The sequence below is a fragment of the Centroberyx gerrardi genome, chromosome 3 (genome assembly GCF_048128805.1).
Source record: "Centroberyx gerrardi isolate f3 chromosome 3, fCenGer3.hap1.cur.20231027, whole genome shotgun sequence".
Classification (NCBI taxonomy): domain Eukaryota; kingdom Metazoa; phylum Chordata; class Actinopteri; order Beryciformes; family Berycidae; genus Centroberyx; species Centroberyx gerrardi.
Genome location: NC_135999.1, coordinates 29,264,914 through 29,292,408, shown reverse-complemented (window position 1 = coordinate 29,292,408; position 27,495 = coordinate 29,264,914). Strand labels below are relative to the sequence as shown.

General features: G+C 40.8%; 1 protein-coding gene across 1 annotated transcript; it reads right to left on the bottom strand.

Moving 5' to 3' along the window:
- Positions 1-1,002: 1,002 nt before the first annotated feature.
- On the bottom strand, positions 1,003-26,673 carry col9a1a (collagen, type IX, alpha 1a). Its single transcript, XM_071909019.2, has 31 exons — positions 26,521-26,673; positions 25,271-25,345; positions 24,749-24,811; positions 21,532-21,585; positions 21,041-21,076; positions 20,174-20,197; positions 19,238-19,291; positions 18,921-18,974; positions 18,606-18,638; positions 16,957-17,013; positions 16,712-16,765; positions 15,967-16,020; positions 15,747-15,800; positions 14,552-14,605; positions 14,417-14,470; positions 14,157-14,210; positions 13,621-13,674; positions 13,073-13,126; positions 12,932-12,976; positions 12,536-12,589; positions 11,827-11,880; positions 10,525-10,578; positions 8,161-8,232; positions 7,487-7,522; positions 7,330-7,374; positions 6,682-6,714; positions 4,794-4,940; positions 4,651-4,705; positions 3,906-4,094; positions 2,442-2,519; positions 1,003-1,208 (listed from the first exon to the last, which is right to left on the bottom strand). Exons 1-31 carry the CDS (start codon positions 26,593-26,595, stop codon positions 1,003-1,005), a joined length of 2,025 nt encoding a protein of 674 aa, XP_071765120.2. The 5' UTR covers positions 26,596-26,673.
- Between the last annotated feature and the right edge of the window lie 822 nt (positions 26,674-27,495).

The window sequence follows — 27,495 nt, the reverse complement described above, 5'->3', positions numbered from 1 at the left end:
CTGATGAGAAGAAAACTCTGGAGGAAACACTGAATACTTGTGATTTTTTGGCAATGAAAATAGTCAAATTTAAAGATACTGAATATTTCTACAAAATATCAGCTATAGACAACAAAACAGTAACTTATTGCATTGTATTCATGACTGCATAGATTTGATACATCTTTCTTTAGGGTTAGGGTCTTGCCAAGTCTCTTTTGGAGGAAGAAATATCTTAAAGTGTTATGTTAGCGATGTTCATCATATTCTCCTTAATCTGAACGTAGTCAGGGTCTTTTGGCCGTGTTCTTCCATACAAAACATGCCAGAGGTTATCAAAATGTGTTTATTTCCTCTTTTGTACAACTTGAAGATGTCACGTTGGACCTTGATATAATAAATAAAAAGTCATATAAAACTGCTAGAGAGGTTTTCAAACAGCGCCGCCCTCCAATCACAAAAACACAGTCACCATGACAGAGAAATTATAAAATATCCTACAGGTAAAGGAGAAGGCACAGGGGGCTTTGAGTGGATAAGCAAACAAAGATACTCACAAACAAATGTAAGTCATCCAGCAGTATAATTTGCATAGGAACTTCGTATTGACACATTTACATAAACATACAGAGTGAATGTCAGACTTGCTTCATTAGTTTCGCTCTCAGGGAAGCGGGCTGGTAAGCTGGAACATGTTTACATACAGTCAGTACCTAATTTCTCAAAAACATGGAGTGCTCTTTTTCATTTGACAGTACAAAGATGGCAAAACTGAGGTAAGAATCAAACTTTTTGTGTTAAGGCGTTTCAATAGCTGAGGAGCGCTGTTAGGTGTCCACCTTCATGCCTGGATTATAACCACAAAGAGAGAAAAAAAAGTTCCAAATGAGCTGACCAAATCAAAAAAAAGGCAAACATACAAACCAAGTGACAAAACCCAATGGACAAATCTTCCTGCTTCCTCCTCCAGTCTCTCAGTTTAGCTCCGCCCCCCTCCAGTCCGGGGCTCAGTCCCGGCCCTCATCACATCTCACTGGGGCCCTTCATGCCGGAGTCCTTCGCCGACACCGGAGACGCCACCATGGGCAGGACGCACTGCGACGACTCGCAGTAGCCGTTGGACCCGGCCGTACCGGGAGGCCCGGGAACGCCGGGGACACCGGGAACGCCGCGCGGCCCCCTCGCTCCGTCACGACCATCTGAACCGTACGCCGCTCTGCCGTGATCGCCTGGGAGGAGAGAGGAGGGGAGCGGAGGGGAGCGGAGGGGAGCGGAGGGGAGCGGAGGGGAGAGGAGGGGAGAGGAGGGGAGCGGTCAGAACAGACAGGTACAGCAGGGAGAGACTGACTGGAGACAAGAAGAAGCCCGAGTGTCCTGCTGAAGTGTCTCTGAGCAAAACTCTGACCTTTGACCTCTGTGTGGAGGGGGGCAAGGGGAAAGATGAGGGATTTGTACACTGTTTACGCTCATACTATTTCATGTAAAGTGTCTTTGAGTATCTTGAAAAGTGCTACACAAATAAAATGTATTATTATGATTATTATTATTATTCAGAGGTGTGACCAAGTCAACTTTGCTCGAGTCTCAAGTCAGTCGCAAGTCAAGTCCATGTCATTAATGTCAAGTCTCAAGTCAAGTCTCAAGTCTAAATGTAGAACACCAACAAATCAAGAATCCAGGATCGTTTGTCAAGACTTTAGAAACCTTTTCAAGTCATCAAAGTACAAGTCAAAGTCAAGTCCCAAGTCACCAGAACCCAAGTCAAGTCAAGTCTTCTCTTCATGCATCAAGTCAAGTCTCAAGCAATTAAAATTGTGACTTGAGTCCCCACCTCTGTTATTATTATTGTTATTATTATTGACAAATTTCCTCCTTGAGGATTAACAGCATCACAAAAAACATGAGTTTTGTTTCTTATTGACTTGTCTACTTTTGGAAAATGAAAAATTTGACATCTACTCTTATAAAAATGAAGAATGATGGATATTTGTCTCACTATGGAATATCAGTGTAATTTTACCTACAGTATCTTAAGACATTTGTTTTTTAAAGTAGAAATGTTTATAGGATGCAATCACCTATGTTTTTGAACTATTGCACAATTAAAGCTGCACTATGCAAGAGTTTTAAGTAAAAATACCCCCATCTTATTCTAAATGACAAATTAAAGAAGAGTGTCCCATTCCCCCTGATTGAGACGACTTGGATTCACCCTGTTTGCCCAAATAATTATTATTCTGGTGTTGGGTGTTCACACTGGCACCAAAATCACAAAAATGCACACTGTGTTTTCTGTTTACTGTTTCCTTGGGGATAATAAATGGTTTTGTATCTTGTTTGTTGTCTCTTGTATGATGAGTGGTTGAGTTAGATTCACCAGTCAGAAATCCTCTCTCTCTCTCTCTCTCTCTCTCTCTCTCTCTCTCTCTCTCTCTCCCTCCCTCCCTCCCTCTCTCATGTACCTGGTAGACCTGGGGCACCCGGTGCTCCTTTAGGTCCTCTGGCGGTGGGTCCTCTCTCCCCTCTGTCTCCTGTGTCACCTGCACAGAACAGAAACAGTTATTACAACACAGATATGCATTACTGAACTTACTATACATAGCTGGAGTTCAGGTTCACACTTCACACCTCAGCTGTTCCTTCATTAACATTAAGGTGAACCTGGCTGATCCCCGAAGGGAAACTGGGTCACTGCAGCAACAAAGAATAAAGATAAAAATACTACAAATTAAAACTGACTTTGTAACATTTAACGTCTCGGATGCTTAGAGTTCCTGTTGGCTAGAAAGAATTCTCACCATTTTGACTATTGGCAGATTTAAAGATTTACAGATGCTTGCAGTTTACAGATGTACAAATTTGCAGTCCAGTGCAAAGTATATACTGTATATTCACATTATTCACATTACTCACATTATTTACATTATCAGATTTACAGATAGATGTAATGTTTATATAGAGATGTGTCCAGAAGTGCAAATGTGCATTGTTAGCTGTTCATACAACTAACTACAGATTGCTTGTTTTCCTCTCCTACTATGGTTTCTGTGTTCTAGGATCCATGGCCGATCCATCTGGGCTTCATCATCACATCATCTTCATGTATGATGCCACCTGCCAAACACCACAACACTGCCAAAGTGCCCTTGAGCAAAGCACAGAACCCCAAACTGTCAGATGTCACTGTCTTTTTTTCTCTTATTTTTCTTGCAGTTTGTGTTGCTACATTATTGTATTATTGTGAGCTTTGGGAAAGAGCTTTTCTAACTTCTATATATCCATCAGTTTCACACATTCAGACTGGGAGCTGCCCAGTAGGCTACAGCCACTGCAGTAGTTGTGGGTTCGGTGCCTTGCTCCAGGACACATCAGCAGTAGTGGCTGAGTGAGTGGAGAGCGTTACTCATTCAGATTTTCCCAGACGGTCCGGGGGATTCAGACCTTCCAGTCACAAGCCCACAAGGACATTGAACTTCTGATCTGGGATAAATATCAAATCAAGTCGATGCTCTTGTCCATGTGGAGAAAGTTCCTCCCAGGTTGTCTTGGAGAGAACGATCTTCTCATGAAAGTGAGAACAGAGAAGCTTCCTCACAGTTTCAGATGGACTGTGTGTGACTGTGTAAGACACACAGCTGTTCATTTTCCCATGTGATTCAGCTGGCTCTGTACTGTAGACCATAGCACTGTTTGGACTTGATGCGTCGTTAAATGAATGGATGAATCTTGGGGCTTTCCATTCGTTCTCGTCGGTCAAGTCTCCATCTGATGCTTCCTCCACTGGCAAGTAAACTTCCGGAATCTTTAAACATCCTCCATCCTGGTGTTCTTTTGTTTTGGAGTTGTGCTTCGGCGGTTAGATATTACGTAAAACGTGCCATGGAGGACACAAGATCTCATATTGAAAAAAGCTCCCTGGATCTCACCTTTGAGTCCCTTGCGGCCGAGCACCCCAGGCGGTCCCTTCAGACCAGGCAGCCCTCTTGCGCCGCTGTGTCCGGGGAAACCGTTCTCTCCGGCGGGGCCTGGGGGGCCGGGCGGGCCGGGGGGGCCCGGTAGCCCAGAGATGCCCGACTCAGGCCGGCTCAGGCTGGCTGCTAGCTGGGCCAGCTGCTCTGTGACACAGGAAGACAGCTTTGACATTTACATTTTAGGCATTTACAGTAGAATGCATCAGATGAATGAGCTTAAATTACTGGACCAATGACATTAAAAGCAACTAATATTAAGGAGTGCAACAGTCAGAGCCACAGGGTCCCAACAACAGAATGATCATGTATGATAGAGAAGCACTGAGTGAGGAAATAAGGGCTGCAGAGAAAAGTTAGAAGGCAGAATGAAAAGGATAATGGAGGCTGGTCAGCCACAACACACACAAAGTAAAAAATTGCTTCAAAATGAATCATCAAAAAAAAGTTTAGCATTTCTGCATTGGGTTTGGGTTCGGTATAAAGTCTCCAATGAGGCTAAGGCTATGGTTAAGGTCAGGTTTAGGTTCATAATCAACTTTTTAGATGAAAATGAATCTGTATTTTCTCTTGCTCACTTGCTGCCTTCCTGTCTTACTTCCTTCCTTCAGGTCAATCAAATGTTTGCTTATTGTCATTAAGGGTAAAAACTACAGAATGCCAATATCAAGTGCAGTTTAATATGAAGATGACCAACACTTACCTTGCATTACCCTCATGCAGACTTGTTTGATGTGTGTATCTGTAGGTGCTTTTCCCTGTTAAAACAAAGATTGGCAGGTGATGAATATTTGTCCTTTAACAAGCCTTTTCTTCTCTGAGGTGTTTGGGGTGAAGGTGCCTTACCGCTGGCCCCTGGCCCCCCGGCATGCCCGGCACGCCCCTGTCCCCCTGCATGCCTCGTGGGCCCGGCTGGCCGTCCTTCCCCTCTTTCCCCATCTGTCCTCGGCCGCCCTCCGGTCCTTTGTTTCCCGTCTCTCCTGGCGGGCCGGTCTGGAAGCAACAACAGACCCGGGACAATGACAGCCAGCCAGTTAAACATAGGGCTGATTGGGTTACACTGATTGGACAATAGATAAGATATACAATGGTTGCAGAGGTACACAGAGAGGCGGGGCTGAGTGGAAAAAAATTAACTAGGCAAAAATACACAAGTGGGGTACACACTTGTAGATTCCCATCCAAATGACGGATTTCAGATTGTCGGTGAGCCAAATGTAAACATCTAATTTGTACTTTTGTTAGTCTGTCATGAAGCTAGCTACATTAAAGTGGCAATCTGCGAGATTCTTTTTTAATTTTTTTGATTTAGTCTCCATCTTTGGTGCTCAGCTGCATTGCTGTGGTGTTTCTGCACTGCACTTCCCACAGATCGCCGGTCAATCAAACAGTGTGGGCGGAGCTTGCATTTCCTGTTGATGCAGTTTGAGTTGCTCTTTTCTCTGTCTGTTCAGCCATGGTGGCTATCACTGCTCATGCTAATGGACTTTTCCAGACAGTGGAAAAGCTTTCATGAACTGGATATAGGTTGGATCACTGTTGTGTTATATCAATCAGATAGAGAGGAGCAAACGGACATTTATTTATATGAAAATGTCACAAAGTATTACTTTAACTTTCACATATTTATCTGTCTCCATTACACAATTGTAATAATTAATATTTTTTCCATACTAGCAAGTAAAAAGAGAGACTGTTTGCTAGTTAGCTGTAGTCTATGATTCTTAGTTGTATGTTGTAATTTAAAGTATTAGTGATGTGGTTATTGTAAAAAAGAGTTAAGCCTGCACACACACACACACACACACACACCCTCTATTGACAACATCAGTAAAATGTGAGTTAACAGTCTGTTGAAGACCTTACCACTTCACTTAATTGAAACCATGTCAGTAAAAGGTGTATAAATGGAGTTCCTACTCTTCTCTGTTGGGACTGGCCCGGCCCAGCACCTCACCCTGACCTGCATGTAATTATCAGTCAAACTATAATGAGGTTTTGCACATTATTAACATGCCAAGGCCTCAATTTACTCAGGCAGAAAATATCTGACTTTGTTGTACTGATCAGATCCACAGAGAGAAACCACACAGCAACTGAATGTTACCTGTTTAGACAGCCAAAAATCAAATCTGTGCCACAAAGGGATAAACATGAGATTTTTCTGACCTTGCTGCCTTCAAGTGCTTTCAAAAATATTGGAATTACGAGTTTGTCCCAACAAATTGGTAAATATGACACGGAAATGTCAGGATTAAGTCAAGAAATAAGTCAGGATTTTACCTGAGTTGGCGAGAGATGATGTTTAGGGGATGGACAACATGGAAACACTATTATATGTTATTGTTTGTCATTCTACATATATATAATAAGTACTGTTGTATGATTCCATTTTCACTCTCTGATTAAGGTTTACTTGTCGCACGTTTTTGTGCATGCCCATACAATAACTTTTGGCTAATAAATGTATTTAAACATTAATTACAAGCCTGATGCGCCTTTTCTCCTCCTCATTCTGCCACTTCATCATCTAGTAGCTCTTGATTTCTATAACAGCCACCAAAACACTACTGTTGTTACAAGGTCCATTACATTATTATATGTACTTGAATGGAGTCATATTTCCGACGGAAGTTGTAGTTTACGAGGAGCACCTGAAGGCAGCATCTGTACATGTATCCTATAAGATGCAGAGTGATGTGAGTGAGTGATGAGGGAGTGAGGCTGAACGTACCGATCCTTTCTCTCCTGCTTCACCTTGATCACCCTGCAAGGGAAAAGACGAGTAAATATATATTTGTCTGCAGCAAGCTCATTACATGGCAAATATAATTTTACTTCCAAAGTCAGTAAAAACAGTAAAAAAGGTAAAAACTGTAAAAACAGTGAGCGTCCTGCAGAGTGCAGGTAGTGAGCTAATGGGGAAACATTATGTCTTAACATTATATTTAAAGGAGGTTCAGGGTTCCTACATATTTTCCATCTCATAATAACTTTTTTCAGATCTTAATATCTTGACTAGATTTGAATATTTTGATCTGGGCAATATTACTGTCAACTAGGCCGTATCACTCTGTTACTACAGATTATTCTTCACAACAACACATATCATATATTAGGTGACAGTGGGACTGCTGTTACATTAAGTGTACAGTGAGATAAAGAGCTGAATGAAACAGTTTTCCCATACTTTTCCTCATTTTTTGAGCCATTCCTAAACGTTTCAAGCTAATGCAAATTCTCACATTATTCTCCAGACTTTTCCAAAACTGCATAGGAACCCTGGTGGTTACACACTGATAGGCTGATTTTCTCCCTAAATACACAAATGCCATCTTCTGAATGTGAACAAAAGCCTGTGTTTGGGTGGTGGATCACTCACCAGGTCTCCTCTCTCTCCGGGTGTTCCCTCGTCACCCGGTGCTCCCTGAAATGAGGAGGCGTGACACATTTTTGGCAGGGAAAGCCACTCTGAATCAAAGCTCTCTGTAATCTTTCTGACTGATCTTTAATAATCTTTAATAGCTTATAAAACTTACCTGCTCTCCGCTTGGACCATCGAGGCCGACTGCACCCTGAGGAGAGAGGGCAGAATGAACATGTGATTATCTCAAAGAATATATTAAAAACTATCAACTAAATCTGTTTTTATGGGTCTTCTAATTAAGTTCTAATTGCTCCACTGTGAGACTAAGAAGGTCTTTTGTTCCAGTGTTGGTGACTCTGCTGCCTTCTATCGGCTGGTAGTTTCATTTTTGTTATGCTTTCACATGATGGACTCTGATGTTATGCACCAGGTGGTGTGTGGTGCGTTTTACTGCTGATAATCATGTTATGATTGCCTTAACTGTGTGTCTTGTTGCATCACTGGAATTTTCCCTATGGGGATTAATAAAGTTATCTATCTATCTATAGCATCCATACCTAGGGAAATTATATATTATACTATGGGTTTTTGAATTTGGAGAAGTCCAGTATGGATTCAATAAATACACTTTTACCTAAACTACATTTGTTTGCAAGACATCATGAAGAACATTATTCTGATCCTGAGCCGTAGTATATTAGAAATCAAAATAATGAAAGCTGAATAGTACGGGACATTTCATTAAAAAAAACGCTATCGGCATCGATCTAACCCTGCTGTGTTTTGCTGCTTCAGTTTCAGGTTGATGTGTGTTCTGTGGATTCATGACTGTCTCATGTCTCTTACCCTGTCTCCCTTCTGACCAAAATAACCAGCAGGGCCAGGAAGTCCTGTAAGACCCAGATCGCCTTTGCCTCCCTGTGAAAACACACACACACACACACATAGAAATAAACACATACACACAAACCCGTGCGCACACACACGTCCTTAGAATCAAAACACTGGCTCGACTGTGTGAAGCTGAGCTGCCACCCCCACCTAAAGCTCACCACATCTCCAGAAAAAAAAACACTTTTTTTTCAGCCTCACAGCGTCTCGACGGTGGAGCTGGAAAGTATTGGGGACCCCTCCACCCCCACCCCCACCCCCCCTCCCTCCCTCAGATGTGTGGGTACTGATTGTGGCATGCTGCGGGCCGACCGGTTCCAGGCATTCCTGGGGAACAGAGGGCTCTTTCAGGGCTTCTCGGCTTCCCTTCCTGCCCTGAATCCCCCCTGAACCAGAGAAATCCCCCTGGGCCGCCGGACCGGTGCAACAAGAGTCCATTCATGCCCGCTCACCGGTGGATTACCGCATTAACTGCAGGCCAGAGGTTCATAAAGGCCCGGCGCTCTTAATACGGTGCAGCACAAGGCTCCGCTTCCCTGCAGTGGGTGTTCGGAGCAAGATACAAGGTTTATCTTGCTGAACGATCCTCGTGTTGAATAATACGCACAGGATGGGAGACAGTGTTTATGAACACTGATCGCTCGCTTCATACTGCAAGGAGCTGATCTCTTGGTTTAATAGAGCCGAGGTCTGCAGGAGGAACAGAGAGGTTGGAGCTGAGCAGAAGGCCTTAGCTGCTGCTCCTCTTATTGAAGTACTGCTTGTGTTGTTGAGATGGAGTACCACAGGGCAGGGAATGGCACCGAAATGTCAGTGAGATCTAGGAGATTATGTTTTTTAAAGGTTGAACCATTTTTAATATTTCAGTGTGATCAAAATGTTCTTTCTTCTTCACCCTCTCTTCATCCACTTTCTTCTTTTCATCTTTTCCCATAAGAGTATTATTATAATCCTGTTGTAATCCTCTCAACTTTTATTAGCTCTGCCAAAGAGGTTATGTTTTCGCCCGTTAGTTTGTTTGTTTGTTTGTCTGTCTGTCTGTCAGCAGTATATGTCAAAAACCTATGGTTGGATTTCCATGACATTTGGTGGACAGATAGGGCTTTGGCCAAAGAACAATTGATTAGAATTTGGTGGTGATCTGGATTAGGAATTTCCACCTTTAGACAGGTATTGATTTTTGAAAGTAACGGCGATAGAAACTTTATTCCAAATCCTAAGGGGACGTTTGCAGGGCCAAGAAATCAATTTATCTTAAAATTGAAGTGTTAGGAATAATGTCTTTGAGTGTAACAGCAGGTTGGAGAATTGCTCAGTGTTGGCGGGGGTTGGAACAGAAAGTAAACATGTTCATCTTGCGGCTTCATGAAGGTCTTGAAGTGTCTCAGGTCTCTTCTCTTACCTTATCTCAGGTCTTTTCTTCTGATCTCCTTGGTTTTGTGCTTTAATCTCGTTTTCTCTGATATTGTGACTTGGTGTGTCGAGAATCAAAACCTTCTTGCCATGTTAATGATTATCAAAGACCCAATATAGCAAACCATAATTTGCAGCTAATTTCAAGTGCCTCTCTCAGCCAATGACAAGGTCGGACCTTTTCACCATGCATTCTGATTGAGGTCGGGGCACCACAGGGTTCTGTACTCAGCCCACATCTTTTCTGATCTCGCCAAATCAAGTTCCGATTTTAATCTCTGAGACTTTCCTGTGGACCAGATCAGGGTCAAACAGCAGCAATAAAGATTACCAGAAAGTTTAGCCAATCACAGGAAAGTATTAAGTAAGCTAAGTGATTTGTCCTGCTGCAGCAAGCCCCTCCACTCTGGTATTCCTTGCAGGTTGAAACAAACACTATGGATTATTTGATTAATCATTGATACTCACTGACTCAGGTCTACTGTGAACCCGCTCAGCATCTTCTCTCTTTTTTGTTTACAAATTCCCCAAATCTTGGACCAAGTTCATCCTGATTCCATTGTGAGTGAATGGAGCAAAGATAAACTTAGTCTGAAGATGCTTCTGTGAAACCCAAAATCTACCTTCACCCCCACCTGTAAAATGCTTCCTGGGTGATTTTGTATTGTGGCACTGCTACAGTCAGTAGTCAGCTGTCTATGGTAAATGACAGATTATTGTGCTTCAACATTTGCCAGTTCACAGGATCTCATGTGATTATCCCTTGTGCTATTTGCTCAAACTTGGATGAATGCCTTTGTAAAAACCTGACTTGGATGTTAGTGGCCGCCAAGATGATGTAACACCGATGGAGGCTTCATGTGATACCATTCATGTATGATAACTGGACTTGGTGTCATGTCTCACCCTCGCTCCTGGTGATCCTGCAGGCCCATCAGGCCCTCGCTCCCCTCGCTCACCCTGAAAACAGAGAGAACAAAGGTCAAATCTAGAGAGGAAAGTTTATCAAAGTGCGTTGGAAGGAATTATTTGAAATTCAGTGCTGCAGTTTTCAGAATAACCTGCCCGCTGATTCATGCCTTTCCATGTGCTTTACTAGACTGACCAGAAAGATACCTATGAATACTGTGAACTTACGAATGTGTTCTACGATGCATTGTATTAACTGATAATGTAATAACTTGTCAAAATGTGGTAAAAATTCCCCGCTAAATGGGTCAAAAATGTAATAAAATAGAATAAAACCTGTTCATGTATAAAAAAATCGAACATAATGTAATAAAAACTAAACTGTGCTGCAGTCAGAGAGGCCGAGTGTTCAGAGAGGCCGACTAGTTAGATTATAATTTATGACAATAGCACAGTGTTTCTTTCACGCTGATCTGGTTAATCCTATCATCAGCCCTCCTATCTCCCTTTGAACTGCAAAGAAATCACAGTTTTACTTTTAATCTTGGAAACAAAGGACACATTATATAATGGAAGCTCACTCAGCCTTCTGTGTTTCTGTTTTGCCCTTGATCAACAAAATGTTATGCATTCCCTTATTGATCATTTCATGTCAAACTTTACAGGTTTACACAGGTACAAACATCTGAAGATCTGAAAAGTATTTTTTTACACAGATCAGATATTTCCATGGCTGTTTAAAGCTACAATATGCAACATTTTTTACATTAAAAATAACAATAAATAAATAGGATAAATATTATACATTATCAGTCTGTGTCCGTCTGTAACTCTGTGTTTTCAGGCCTAAATCCCCTGCCTGTAATTTCAATACATCTGGTTGTTTTGGGGCGTAAACCATTTCCAGTGGGCGTGTCTTGTGGGCGTGGCCAGTGGTGAGCTGGTTGTGTCTATCAAGGTGAGGCGAGCGGCCGCAGAGCAGGAAGCAGCAACAACAACAATGGAGGAAAGCAGGAAGAAAAGAAAGAAGAGCGAAGCGAAATGCTCAGAAACACAGTGAACATCAGCGTCAGATCGGCTGTGGAGGCTTTACACTGCTGGTTACCATGACATCATCAAGATGACTGACAGGTGTTAGGGGGTGGGAACTTGACCAACTGAGGGGGAGGAGGGCGGGACTAACAATACACCTCCTGTCTCCAGGTGAAAAGTTGCATATTGTAGCTTTAAACAGAAAGCAACCACATGGAAACTGGCTGTTAAATGCAAATGAAACCTCTTCCTGTTCGTCGTACTCACCGGTCCTCCTCTCGGTCCATTAGGTCCCACCTCTCCCTGCTCGCCTCGCTCCCCCTGCAAGCAGAGTGATAAGACTCAGCATCACATCAGCTGATGATCAGAGAGAAACCACATGACTGTACTGTTGGTGTTTTTATCTGTCTTTTAGTTGAAGTACAAGAGAAAAAAAACTTCATCCTTAAACCAAGGTGCATGAACATGACAGGAAAAACATTCAGCTGCTCTTGGAGGCAGATGATGCTCTTCAAAAAAACTTTTATTGATGCAGTAAAAACCAACGCATTTCGGCAGCATGCCTTCATCAAAACACGTTGGTTTTTACAAGGTAGGAGGGCTGTGGTGGGACAGCCTTTTTACTGCATCAATAAAAGTTTTTTTGAAGAGCATCATCTGCCTCCAAGAGTAGATTACATTTTTTCCTGTTTTACTTGAAGCGAAAGAGTAGGAGGTCATTTATATGTTCAGAAAGTCTCCCAACTCCTGGGGTCTTTGAAATCGATTAAAATCCTAAAACTATATGTGTGTCACAAAGAAAAGCATTATTGTCTTCATTCCTGACAAGCTTACACTTTGCAGGTAGTGGGGTTTTTTTTTTTTGTCAACTGCAGCGATTTGTTTTTTCATGCTTACTTTCTGAGGCTGTTGCTTTTTCATTTAATCAACACAAGCTTTACTGTAATCTAACAGGATGGAAGTGTTTCAGACTTACTGATTTCCCTGGAGAGCCCATCAGTCCTGCAACACCCGGATCTCCGGTGTTTCCCTGGAAACACAGAGAGGGAAATGTCCATAAATTACTTCATTTTGCCAAGAAAAGTGCTATACAGAAATGGTTATGCTGTTATTATTAGTAGTAGTCATAGTAGAAGTAATAGTAGTATATTATTGTTATTAATTACACAAATTTATAACATATTATATTATTACATTTTAACATATCGTGTTCACTGAGCTTGTCATGTTTTGTGGGGGTTTTTCTTTTGTTTTTTTTTAAGTCTCTCCATATGTGATGATATTGTCTTGTTGTCGTATTTGTCTTTGTATGTATTGTTAGCATCTAATAAAATTTGCATAAAAGTATACATAATATGAGTTATTATCATACCTTCACACCACTGACACCTTTTGGTCCATAAGCACCTGGCAAACCCTGCATGAAGAAAATCACATCAGAAAACGACTAAGGTCAAAAAGGCTGTAAATGATGAAGAATCAGAGACGTTTTGAGGTCAGAAGTCGAACTCACAGGAAGTCCTTGGAGGCCGGCGTCACCTGGAGCTCCGTTTTTCCCTGGAATCCCCTGATAACAACAGACACAACTGACATGTCAAACTTTGTAAATGTTGAATGTGAAATGTTTTTAACCTGTAGTTGTTCAGCTTTTCATCAGTTTTCATCTCTTTATCTTATTTTATTTAATCTTATCTTTATTTTGTCTTTATCTTGGTTGTCCTAGTATTGATTTGAATGTCCTCTCTTCTCCCTCCCTCTCTCCCTGTTTCCCACTGTTCCTTTGCTTTTTTTAATTAATTTTGAGTATTCTGCTTTTATTTTGACTTTGTAAACTCAGGTTTTAAACTGTATAACCTAAATAAAGTTATTATTATTATTGTTATTATTCATTTTCCACTACCAAATTTTCCCAGTCTGTCTAGGGATTCAAACCGCTGACTTCCTGATGACAGGCTCACTTCTCGCTCACTTCTCAGACTTTCAGGCTACCAGCAGATATTTTTTCATTCTACTGTATTCTACTAAAACATGCAGCAGCAGCAGCAGCAGCAGCAGCAGCACCTTGGAGCCCGGCAGGCCAGGTATTCCCTCACGACCGTCTGGACCAGAAAGACCCTGCAGAGAGAAGGAACAATGTGTTGAAAAAAGACAGAGGCTGACAAAACTAAATATATGATCTCTCACTCTCTCTCTCTCTTTAAATGAAAGAACCAGTTTGGAAGGAAAGAAGGAAGGAAGGGAGGTACGGAGGAAGATAGGTACGTAGGCAAGGCAAGAAAACATTTATTTATATAGCACATTTCACACACAAGGCAAATTCAGTGTGCTTCACAAAAAACATAATTTGTCTAGTAAAATGACATTCAAAAGAAAGAAAGAAAAATAGGTAAAATTGCACCTAAAATAGGTGTGTAAAGATAATAATAAAAAATGAAATATTGTTTTATCGTACTCCAGTATAGGAACAAACCTCTATACCTATAATTTACCGCATTCCAGCATAATGACCCTTTATGCCTATAAGACTTAACAATAGATCGATATATAGACAGATTGATTGATTGATTGACTGATTACAACATGGAGGGGAGACTCACAGGCTCTCCTTTCGGTCCTGGTACTCCTCTGATTCCAGCTGGACCTCGAGCCCCCTACACAGCAACACAGCATCAAGCGTCAATAATAATAGTAATGATGCATTTGATTCATAACACACTTGATTGAATAAACAAAACACCACAAAGCGCAGAAAGCAGGAGTAAAAGGAATAAATGTATGGTTTGCACACAGAAGCAGCATTTGATGTGTAAAACAAATATATATACAAAAGACTTGTCAGATTTTTTTATGAACGTACCTGTCCTCCCTTCGGCCCCGTCTCGCCCACCGCTCCTCTTTGGCCCGCATCGCCCTAAAAAACACGATCCATGTTGAGCCGGGTTCATCCAAACTACAAGGAGAGGTGAACAGATGCAGAGACACAGGCACTTACCGGGCCACCCTGGATCCCCTGAGGACCCACATCACCCGGCTTCCCACGAGGTCCCTGTGTGTCGGGGAGATGAGACGATGTTTCAGGTAAAAGTCGCTTTAAGTTAAATATGAAGTCTAATATAAAATGCTATATATCTATTTTTGAATAAGCAAATATACCCAAAGTTTATCTTTCAATATCTCTACAATTGAGATGATCCAGTGTTGCTATTTTGTCAACCATTGACTTTAGTTATGCTGCGTTAAAAAACGTACAGAATTTGTTATAATTTTAATAATTTTTCAAAGGATGGATGTTTCTCTTAGGAACAATTAAGGAAATTTAGCTAGTGCTATTAAGTAGGCTTCAACTGATTTGGGTTTTTGAAGGCCGATACCAGTACAGATATTTTTAGACTGAAGTCATCTAGAGCTCATACTTTGTGCTGATATTCAATATCTTATATAATATATATTAAAAATTGACCTTTTTCATGCAAAAAGGAATCATGGTGAAGTCAGGATCCTGATCACAGCAAGCGTCCATCCAACAAATCATGCGCTAACTTGGTAAAACATGATGTAACGTTCATTGCTGTTGATTGTGAAACAGGCCAACCTGCCCACCATGCTGATGATGGTGTCGCTCTAGGGAGGGCAGAGTGTTGTTGTCATGACAACGCTGATCAATAGAGGGCAGCATTGGACCAAAAATTACATACAGACACTTTTTTTCTTCTTTACACCCCAAGCGGCCAAAACCTCTGCTGAATTCTGAAGCCAATGAGGAAGTGGCGGCAATTCCTCTAACATCCGCTAGAGTCCGGCTCCAAAAAGTCTCCAAACCGCCAAACTCCATGAAGTCAATGGACCACAACCCAACTTCTCACTCAAAATATAAAGTCAATAACATTTTTCGACAAGAGGTTTTGGTCTCAGTAGTTAATTTCACTTCTTTTAATGTGTGTCCTTATGGCGATTTTCAAAATAATTGCATCATTAATGGGATATAATGGTTATAAAACGGGGTAGTTTTCAGAGTGATTGACAGGTCGCCAATTACGGACCAATAGCAGGCGGCGCTGCGGCGCTCTGGCTGCGCTGGCTCCAAAAATGTCAACATGGCAGCGATCGTAAACCTAGTCCATCTTCTTTTACAGTCTGTGCTTTACACTTCATGTTGTACGGCAGTGTGTGACCTCATGACCTCTTACCCTGTCACCTGCGGAACCCATAATTCCCGTGATGCCTCTTGGTCCACCTGGGCCCTAAAATTACTCAGCAGATAGAGGGAGAGAGAGAGAGAGAGAGAGAGAGAGAGAGAGAGAGAGAGAGAGAGAGAAACATATCCCATGTTAATATGTTTGAAGCAGGAGGTTAGGGTTGGTTTGGCGTTTGTAGCGTTGTGAGAGAAAAGATGGTGAAATATTTTACTGGTAGTCCTTGAGTTCCGACTTCGCCCAGCACTCCCTGGTCGCCCTCCTCCCCCTGGAAGAGAGAGAGACCAGACATGTCACACTCGTCTGGCGCTCCATTCATGTTTTAAACAGCAGCTGCCTACTTTATATTACAAGGTATTATTAAGAATAGTCATTGAACAAGAATATGATGGAAAATGGAACAAATTAAGTCCAGGTTTATCAGAATGATGATGATCTTTACCTTTCCGTTATTATTAGTAGTAGTAGTATTTATTATTATTTTCCCCCTTTGTTTTTATTTATAGTGTCTTTGTTTTACTGTGCTTTCATGTTATGAAGGGGTTTGTTTATGGTATGTTGTATGTTTTATGTTGGGTATTTTGTTACGCTGTATATGTTTTTTTGTTGAATAAAGGAAAGAAAAACAGATGCATAGAAAAACACTGGTAGCCCACAAAATGTGTGAAGAAACTCTTGCACACTGTCTCTTACTTACAGTTAAAATATTTTTATTGAGAAACAACATGCAGTGTTTCAGTCTGGTGGTTTTCTGCAGTTATGAGGACGGTCCCATCTAAGACACCTAAAACACGGAATGCTTTTTTCAATAAAATGTTTTAATTGCAAGTAAGAGAGAGTGTGCAGGAGTTTCTTTGCATGTGATGTGTTGCAGGAATGGGCCAGTATGCTGTACAGTATGTTATTTACGGTATAAAACAGAATGTTATGTGATGTAAGGGAGGAACGAGGGATGTTACCTTGTGTCCTTGTTTTCCAGGCTCTCCAGATTCTCCCTTAGCCCCTTTGTGGCCCTACAGGCAGAGACAACAAGTTAAGTTTATTTCTAAAGCATTTTCAACAAAACAGGTTCATAACAAAGTGTTTTACCGAGCAACAAAGTGCATGCAGGTAAAACAAAGACATACCGAATACAGAATCCTAATAGTGGACCGATCAAAGTCGCTGTTGGAACACAGAAGTAGCAAACATGGTTTTTACTCACTTTCATCCCGGGGAGCCCGGAGTATCCCGTCAGACCAGAAGGACAGGCGTTGGGACACTGGAAAACACAACAGCCTATTTGAGGTCATGGGAGAGCCCTGCCACCAGGGGGCGCCACTGACACCCAAAGATTATCTTCCCTGAACAGAAGACACACCACTCACTCCCTATCTACTCCGTTGGTTCTTCAAAAGTGGGTGGAGTGCCTCCTACCACCAGCGAGCGAGAGCGGGCTGCATGGCTAACATCGTACTTCATGTGCCTCTACAGCAGGTTCCCTTTAAATGTTTTAAAGGTTCTGAAACAATCCAAGAGGAAATATTCCCAAATTCCATTATTCACATGACAGCTTGTTTCTCCGTTTTATATCTAGATTTTTTTTTTTAAACCTAGCTTCCATAGTGGTTTGGTTAAACGCATAAGTGTGTGACGCACTGACGTCACTCATAGGATAAGAAAATAAAGCGCATTTTTTTCCAAAAATGTGGTATATATCAACTGAATTTGACAAATTTACTGTATATCTTCTACAAGCACACTGCGAGAATATAGACCGATAATGGCTTCAAATTGCAATGGTTTGTGATTTTGTGATTTTGTGAAATCCCTCATTGATCCCTATTCATTTTGCACTTACAGTGCTTGGAGCGCCCCCTCTGGCCGTTCTGAGAGTTGTGAATCTTCTGTTCAGGGAAGATAATCTGATAATCTGATGAATTGACATGGTTGGTAAATCTTGGTCATATTATTTATTCATTTATTGATTTATTCACTTATTTATTTTATCTCTCCTGTGATGTCGGCTTCAAAATATGAATGTATGTAAGGGACTTCTATGGTCGCAGGGTGGGGTATGAAGAAGATAATGTTCACTTTTCATATGATGTAAGAAATAGATAATAATTTAAAAAAATGCGGTCAGAAAAAAAATAAAAAGGGAAGAAATTCTTTGGGCTAACTTAATTCATTCTTGCTTGGCTTTAGCTGCCATAGAGTTGCACCACTATTATCAATGTCCAAGAAACTGTGTAATATGTGGAATCAAAGCATTTTAACAAAACCTAAGACTGTAGAAAGTGTTCCAGATGCTTTCCAACTGTGCTGATATTAAATTCCTATAAAACACAAACATGCAACCATTTGCTTTGCTAACTCTTGTGGTAACAAGGGAGCTAGGTAGCCATGTTTCTTGCTCTCTCCTGTCTTGTATCTTTATGCATGTATATTACTTTGTAGAAATCTTGACAGACATTACACTTGCATTGGTAACCATTGGAGGACATTCCTTTGTTCCTCGTACCTAGCTGAATCACCGTCGTACCCATGATCACAACACAAAAACACCCTCTGTAGCATTATGGCTATATTCTAATTTAAATAGGTTTAGGTTCTATCCTTGTATTCCAGTATTTTTCACAGTCTTGAACGTTTCATCCTCCTGAATAACCTCCATTCTTGCAGAGTTAGGATGTTTAAAATGTAGTTGCGTTAATATTTTGCAGCTTACTAGATTCCTGGCATTCCAGTTTCTAAGTGAGGTACAGTATATAATATAAATTGCTTGAAAGGGCTTGGTTTTAGTGCTGATAACTGGCTGTAAATGAATCTCAAAGAAAACAGTGACAGAGCAAACTTTTGGATCAAACTTACCAGGTCCTCGCCTTCATAAACGCCTGGAGGGCCCTATAGGGAGAGAAATGCTTGAGCTTAAAAGAAATTCTGTAAATAAACTTCAGCTAATATATCTACTGAATATACAGTAGGTTGCCTCTCATGTTAGCATATGAGATATTTCATCACCAAAAAACATCAAGGTGTTAATAGTTTTCCTATTGTACTGACAATAACACCCATGATTTTCAGGGGCGCTGCTAGGAATTCTGGGGTCTGTAACAAGATGTGTTATCCTCCCCATCCCAATGCATCTAACCTAGAACAGTATCAGACAGAAGGTGTGATATTTACCCGCGGCCCAGCAGCACCAGGAAGACCCACCGACCCTCTCCTGCCTCTCGCTCCCTGAAACAGAGAGTGGGATTTAACATGACTGGAAAATACATCACAGTGCAGTGTAGCTAGCATCATAAATGTACTTTTTGTAATGTTTTTTGTTTCTTTTTGTAATGTTTTTTTTTTTACTTTTTGAAAAATCATAAAAGTCATGAAGTTCTGAAAATATTTAATCGTGAATAATTTGACTTGTAACTAAAATCAACTCAATTCACGAGAAAACCAAGGAAGCATGGCAGAATTTACATGAACTGAATATGATTATTACTCACAGGTGCTCCAACTTTGCCCAGTTCACCTGGCAGCCCATCTGTTCCAGGGAGACCCTGTGAACAGCAACACAACCTGACCTGTTAACAAGCTGGTGCCATGTAAAGTTTTTATAACACTAGTCTCCACGCCACAACAGTTTATGGTCATATATATATTACCATCTGAATACTTATTAATGTGAATATGATGCACATTTGCACAATTGCAACAAGTGTAACTTAATCCATCCATCCATACTACGAATGGAAATTAGCTTACAGCTATATCTGGCACAATATATTTACTGAGCATTGTCCCTGTCAAATAAACAAATTTGATTGTAATCCATACTCCTCCCAAATATTTCCAACCAATACAGTCTACATAACATGTTTAAATTGACCCCAGCATACATTTAGAGAACACCACAACTTACATTTTATTTTATTCCTTTGTTGTATAAATTTTTCTACTTTTTTATTGCTCTTCTTGTGCGCTTGTATTTGTCTTTCCCCCTGTTGAATCCACACTATTTGCTGTTGCAGCGATTTAATTTTCCCACAGGGATCAATGAAGTTTCATCTTATCTCTTCTCTTTATATGTTTTTTCATTGCACCAGTACCACTCTGTACCTGTACTAGCCCTACTTTGGACGTGGTGCATTATCAGTTTTATTCTCTGCCTATCCCGGCCCTGCAGTGGTTGTGGTTCAGCATCATCAGCACCCTTTGGTTCTCCATTGGAATACTAAGCAGGCACGATCCCTGTAGGGAAAGCAGCATGTAACCCTGCTGGAAGCCTCTGAAAGAGGATCAGTACCAAAATATGTTTACCTCTCCATACTGAACTGAACTGTGATCAGAATATAACGGGAAAACATACCATACTGTGCCAGGATGGGTAAAGCACAGTACAGTTATGCAGAGGAAAGCAACATAATACAGGAAGTACTCACGTCGAGGCCGTCAGGTCCGACACCCTGTGGAGACAGGAGGGAGATCAGGGAGAAGGCTTGGAAGTGTCAAACTGAGACTGGTTTGTATTTGGCGGTTTTACAGAAAGAAAACATGATGAAGCAACTAGCTGCAACTGCAGAAGGGGTTTATGATCACACCACCTTATAAAGTAAATTTTGAAATAAAATTGATAATCAACAAAAACAATGGGAACAGAAATAAATGAATTTGGGAGAGGAGAGGTAAGATTTTGGAGCGGTGTTTCCAGTATGACAGGTTTATTATTTGATCATTCTCAGTATCAGTGGAAATGTTATAATGATGATTGTTTGAAGATAAATTTAGATCAATAGAACACAGAACGTGTTGTTGCTTGAGACAGAATGAAATCAGACTGACAGAGTTGTGCCTGGATGATTAGCACTAAAGGTCTTCACACAAATATATTTATTCCTATGACTTATACAGCACATCAGTACTTTTTTGCAAAATGTACCAAAGACTGAGACAGTTTTTACCAAAATCATTCTCTACAAGTCATGTCAGTTCTTCACTGAGCCGTTTCTAATTAATAAAAAGAAGTAAAATTTCTATTATTGTGAAAATGTAACATTTACTATGCATCTTCACACCGAAGCTGTGAATTTTCACACAACTCCCACAATTCTGCACAGAATCTGCACTTGTTCCTGATATATACCAATATTACTCAGAAGGTTATTGTTGAAACAAATTTAAAGAAGACATTAGAGGTTCTGAGAGGGTTGAGCATGGCAGTAGCTCAGAGGTTAAATTCCCACTGTAGTCACTCATGCTAAAGATATATGCAGATATTATGTTCAATCAGGATAATCTCTGTCACTTACAGTTTCTCCTGTAGGTCCGCGTGCTCCAGGTTCCCCCTGAAAACCAGCAAGAAAACACATGTGATCCTGTTGCAGCACGTCAATTCAAATCTTTACTGTCCTGGAAGGAAAGTTTGGTTTGCAGGCAGGGTTTTGAATTCACAAGAAATCGCCATAATATATACTATACAAACAATTGTCAAGAAAAGTGAGAGCTGATGAAGCAAGACAGAGAAAAAAACACACTCACCTGTGCAAAATACAAAGTTTTATACAGGCACAATATTTGCAAGGGCAAATCTACTATTCTAGATGCAGCGGGGATAAACAGGCAGAGGGTATTCTAACAAAAGCAGGAATATAATTTTTTAAAATGCATTTAATTTCCCAGAACCAACACACCCTTGTTTCAGAGGGCACCAGTAGCTCTGCAGACAGGACTGAGGTTGAGAATTAGCGCTGACATTCAGCAGAATGACAAACTGAACATAATGTGGAGATAATAAACGTACTTTTGGGCCATTTGGGCCCTCAGAGCCCGGATCTCCAGGAGGTCCGACGGGTCCCTGCAGAGAAGACAGAAGCTTTCAACAACATTGATGCATAACAAGGAAATACATACAAATTATTTGGATTGTTTCATTGGTACGCACTCATCATGGATACTGAGCTTTCTTGGCAGACATGCTTTTCCATTTTGTTTTTTATATTTCTAGAGCTTATTGATGAGAGGAAACATGTTCAAATTGTTTACTGGGCCTATGAGTGTACAGTGAAGAAAGTTACTATTTAACAATTCTGAAAAAATGATTGTATACCTTTGTGATCATATGGTATTGATTTGTAATTTTTAATGACATGATAATTAGGTAATTTCAATGGGACTGAGCAACTTTGCAATCATTCAAGTCCAAATAGTGACACTGTCTATAAAGCACTGCAAATAAAGAAATGGGCAACAAACTTAGAGGGGAATGCTGACTTTCACCTTTTAAATGTGTTTTTTGTTTGTATTAAAACAGTTCAATCTGCATGAGTGAACAATCATCAGTGTTTCCAATGAACAAAAAGAAGACAGAAGAGTTTGTCCTTCCCCTGAATCTGAGATTCTACACTGATGTAAAATCAGCTGAGCTCCATAGAGAATGAATTAGAAAAGGTGGAAACAATCATTGGGTTAGTACTCAGGTTGATTTTATTAGGATCCTGCTGCATTTTCTGATGTAGGACTAATTGCACTGCCAAAACATTAAGTTCATTTTGATGTTCTGTAAAGATTCCGAAGTTAGTCTCCCAATCATCGTCTATGGAGTAAGTCCAGCATGACATCATTATGACATCACAAATTAGTTTTGGTTCTCCCGTTTCCAGCTTTGGTTGTGTAATAAGTGTTTGTGTTCATAAATATTTATTGAAATGTCCCAGGCCTTAAGAATAAGATCTTCTCTTCATCTTAAATTAAAAGGTATTCCCATTTAAAGTTGCATTAGACAAGATGTTTATGTAAAAATCCACCAGTCTTATCAGCCTGAATCACAAAGTGGAGCTGCAACAGAGAAGAGTGTCCCATGCACTAATTGAGATGCTGTAGATAAATTGATTGATGAATTGATTGATGACTTAACAGTGAAATCCAAAGTGTCTCCTAACCAGCAGTCAGCATGCAGAGCTCCGTCCACAGAAAGCTGAGGAAGCTGAGACAGCTGTCTTTTCCTCTCTAGTCTCTTTGGTTTCCTTTGGTATAAAGGTTGGTAAACAGTTTACTGATGTCACCTTACAGGATTTCTGGGTATTGAAGTTCATTTACCTTCCACCTTGACGTTTAATACCAATGTCAGTTATTGAGGAGGGAAATTAATGTTAAGGAGAACATCTGCCCATAAACTCTTTGAGAGTTGCATGAAAGAAGAAGAAGGGTTTCTACTGTTTCAGAGGAGGGAGGTGTTGCTGAAAACAGCAACAACAGCAGCAACAAGCAATCTGACAACCAGCAACCAAACATCTGTTGCTGTCAGACAGCAGAGCACCATGTCAGTGGAATGTGATGTGGGGTAAATGGCGGTTCAAACCATTTTGACTGGCTTGTCAGAGCTAGCTGTGACATTTCCTCAGGCATCAATAATATCAATCAACTTGGATCAATAACTAAAGCAAGACTAAATGGGAATGACATGTCTATTAAACTTTCTCTGATTGTGTTCGTCCACTGAGACTCATTACAAAGTCTGATATCAGAGACAGTTGAGACATGGCTGCAGCTGTAGCTCCTCCCCTCTCCTCCCACCTGCTTAAATCACTCTCTCTTCACTGTCTGACTAGTCAAAGGTGAAGAGAATCAAGGCTCCTAAAACTAGACTTTCAGCCTACGACAAGAATGGATTACTTTTGTCTTAAAGCAAAACTGTTGACACTCATTAAAGGAAAAATCCCTCCGCAGATCCTCTTCCACTGTTAGATCTCATCAATCTGTGATGTTCAACGAGTTATTGTGTAACTGTGTTCTTTCCCTTTCCTACGTTTCCCAGAATGACCTGCACCCCTTACCCAAAACTCAACAAACAAGTCTCTCTGCTGCATTGCATTCTGGTCTCTCTCCTGCTCCTGTGGGTGGAGAAATTGGTTTCTTTCCTCTTCTACGATGGATTTCTCCCTGTATGATTGTTGAACGTCTCTTGGTGCAAAATGGCGGCTCTAGAAAGAAGCCCTCGCTCTTTGATTCTGAGGGACTGACACCAAAACCTGACGTTTACCGCTGATGTTTTACATCCTGAAACATTTTCTCATATCAAACTCCAGTGTGGCTGCGCTGGACCCAGAAATGCAACGTACCTCACCAATAGCTGTGTTTTAACAGTGTGTCAGTGTTTTAGGGATTAGGGATTTTTAGAGCATCACACTGTCACTGCTAGGGTTAGAGTGTCCATTTCCACTGGGATCATATGCATTCATGGTATTGTAAGTCTTGGATAGACTCCACCAAATGCATATATACTGTATATTCTGTCTAGTTTAAACCCTTTCTGTGTATAAGTCTACATCAGACTGGATCCTCTCTGATCCTCCTGTCCAGTCTGTCAGCAGCTGCTCTCTGGTTCGACCGGCCGCTCTGCTCTCGGCTCCTTCACCGCAGCAGACAGAAAACACACTGAGGCCATTTTGCGCCGCCTCAGCGTTCAGCTCCTTCCTGTCAGCCCCCCCACCCCCCCCACCCCCGCACCACCCCTCATCCCCCCCACACCGCCCCGCCTCACACAAAAAGACCTCTGTTTCTGTCAGGAAGCTCTTGGAGGCGCAGCGCTCGCTCCCCTAAATAGCCAGATTGATGTATTCAAGAATTTCATGGGTTTTTTTTTTTTCAAAGGACTTTTTTTTCCTCTACACTGTTCACTCTTGGGCCAAGACAAACTGCTCACACAGGAGTCGATGTGAATATCTCAAGTCCTCTGAGATACTCAATACATCCTCTGATCTGAGTTCAGTGATGGAGGAAGAAGAAGAAAGAGAGTTGAACCTGGAAGGAGGATGACCGACTCTCATCCATTGGTTCAAGCGGCTAGTGGATTCAAAAAAATCTACAGCCTCGTTTTTGTACTTTCTCCAACAAAATTGTTTTTAGAACAGAGAAGAGACTGTTGGGTTTGCTGCGAAAAGTGTCTATAGAGTAGGAAAACTTCATCAGTCTGTATCTGGTGTTAATTTCCCAGCCTGTTAACGTGTCGCTTGACTCACGTCTGCGCCTGGAAGGCCTGGAGCTCCTGGCGTTCCGTCCTTCCCGTTGTCTCCGTCGAGGCCCTGGAAGCAGAAGGTTCACCTCACATCAGGAACACTGTCAGTTTGTGTCAGAATCACAGTCAGCATCTATCATCTGTTTCTGCGATATGTGAAAGGAGAAATAAAAATCCACTCACAGGTCCACCGTCGACGGTAGAATCTACTCCTCTGTCACCCTGAAGATACAGGAAGGATATGTTCATGTTGTATTATTATTATGTTTTTTTTTAATAGCATAATTAGGGTAATAGCATGACTGACTATTGGAAGTAATGGTAATATGTGTCAGGGGCTCAATTCAGTTTCAGTTTAAGGAATTATCAATTCAAAATCAACAAACTTTCTCATGTAAACCAACAGACATCAGTTTCACTTTATACTTTGAACTGATGAAACAGAAAATGAACTGATCCCAAACCACGCCACATATCTGAGAACTGAAATTTATGCACATGAAGATGAAATTAAATCTTGGCTCACATCAATGCCGTCCACTCCGGGCACGCCGGCTACTCCAATGGGCCCCGGGGGGCCTCTGGGACCGACCGGGCCCCTCTGCACATCAACACAACACAAAACAACATTTTCACTCTTTTTTCCCACTGAAACTCATCTCCAAATCCTGTCTGTCGCTGCACACAGAGATTCACTGTGTCTCCATCATGATGAGAGGAAAGGTCATGAAGTGAAACTACAGCCTGGTGTTTCTTTACACTGCAGCTGAGGAGCTGCATGTGTTCAGATTACTGCTGCTGGTTTAACCTGATTGGTACCAGATGGACACACATACTCACCAGCTTTGTGTTCAAATTCATCAGAAATAAGGCACAAAGCAATAGATGTCCTTTGTAATAAATGCATTTTTGTAATGGTATGATAGAGAGTATGCATTTATGTTTTTGTTGAGAATACATATTAGGGATACCTTGCCTTCAGTCAATGTGAACCTTTACATATCACATCCTGATTTTGTAAATGTTCCATGCAATAATAATGTGATGCGATATCCTCATGATAAGCTATAGGCAAGGCAAGGTAAACTTTATTTATACAGCACATTTCATGCACAAGGCAAATTCAATGTGCTTCACATAAAACACATAAAATACATAACTTTTCTGGTAAAATTACATAAAAAAATAAAGAAAGACAAAGAAAGAAAGAAAGAAAGAAAGAAAGAAAGAAAGAAAGAAAGAGAAAGACAGAAAGAAAGAAAGAAAGAAAGAAAGACAGAAAGAAAGAAAGACAGAAAGAAAGAAAGAAAGAAAGAAAGAAAGAATAGGTAAGTAAGAACGAATTTTATAACTATAGTGATCCTATAATAGATTTTAGCAGGATTCCCAAGAAAACTTAAAAAATATCATGCTTATACTAATAAGTTAATACGCTTATGCCACAGAAAATCCATGAATACTATAGGAGGTTAAAAAATACAGTCCCTACAGGAACATTATAGTGACACCATAGGAGATTAAAACAATACCATAAAATATGATAAACTCACTATTGAGCACCACAGACACACCTGAGTCCCTACAGGAACATTATAGTGACACCATAGGACATAAAATACCATAAAGTGCAATAAGCTCACTATAAGCTCATTACTGGGTACCACAGACAAGTCCCGGTAGGAGTATTATAGGGATATTAGAGTGATTTTTAATTTAAGGAAAGGAAGGAACTTTAGGGAACGAGGACAGGGAAGCAGAGGGAAGCTCATGTCTCACCTGAGCGGAGCAGATTAGGAGGATTTGCAGTAAAACCACCAACAAAGACTCCTGGTAGATCCTGGAGCGAGCCATGGTCTTCCCAGGGCCAAGGAAGACGCAAAAAGTCCCTTTTTCCCGGATTTAGTCGGGTTCACGGTCCACCTGCCAATATCCCCCCCGACTGGAAGCCCTGCGCTGCCTGAGGAGAGTGGATGTATTAACAAGTCCTGTTTATTCATGAGGAGCCGCAGTCTGCAGGCTGGTTGGAGGAGGGATGGAGGGGATGGAGGGGGGCAGGGTGGGATTTATAAATACCTTCAAATACCGAGTGAGATGAACTGAAAGAAAGCTACAAATATTCTGGAACTGGAAGAAAATAATTGACTGAATTTCACTTGATCATTGGTCTTTACCTGGCTTCTTATGGATAAATGTACTGTAGATGTTCAATTTTACAAAATCTTTACAAAATCATCTTTAAAAGTCAAATGAAATTGTGAGATTTGGTACTTCGCATGCCATCAATCATTTTTACGTGTTCATTCTAGGACATTGAAGGTATCACATCGTTTAGCAATTGATTTTTCTTATATTCTGATAAGACAAAACTAAACAATGAATGAAACATGACTTGATGAAATTGTATTGATCTCTGTTGGGAAATTGGGCAATTGCAGCTGCAAATAGCCTAGTAATAGAATACAGCAAAGAAAAATAGGATATAAACAAGAACAGAGCAAAAGATGGCCTTATAAAGATATGCAACTGGCAATTTGAAGAACATGTTAAGTAGAGATGCATGAATGAGAATATGAAAAAGTATGGATGATAGCATTAACAGGCTGTGGTAGTACCAGAGGAACTTATTGAGATGAAGAAAAAAATGAATGAATAATGTGAATGATATGAGAATATAGAGAAATATATATATGCAATATATAACAAATGAGAGGTAAAATGAGAATATGAAGAAAAACAATGCATGAAATCACA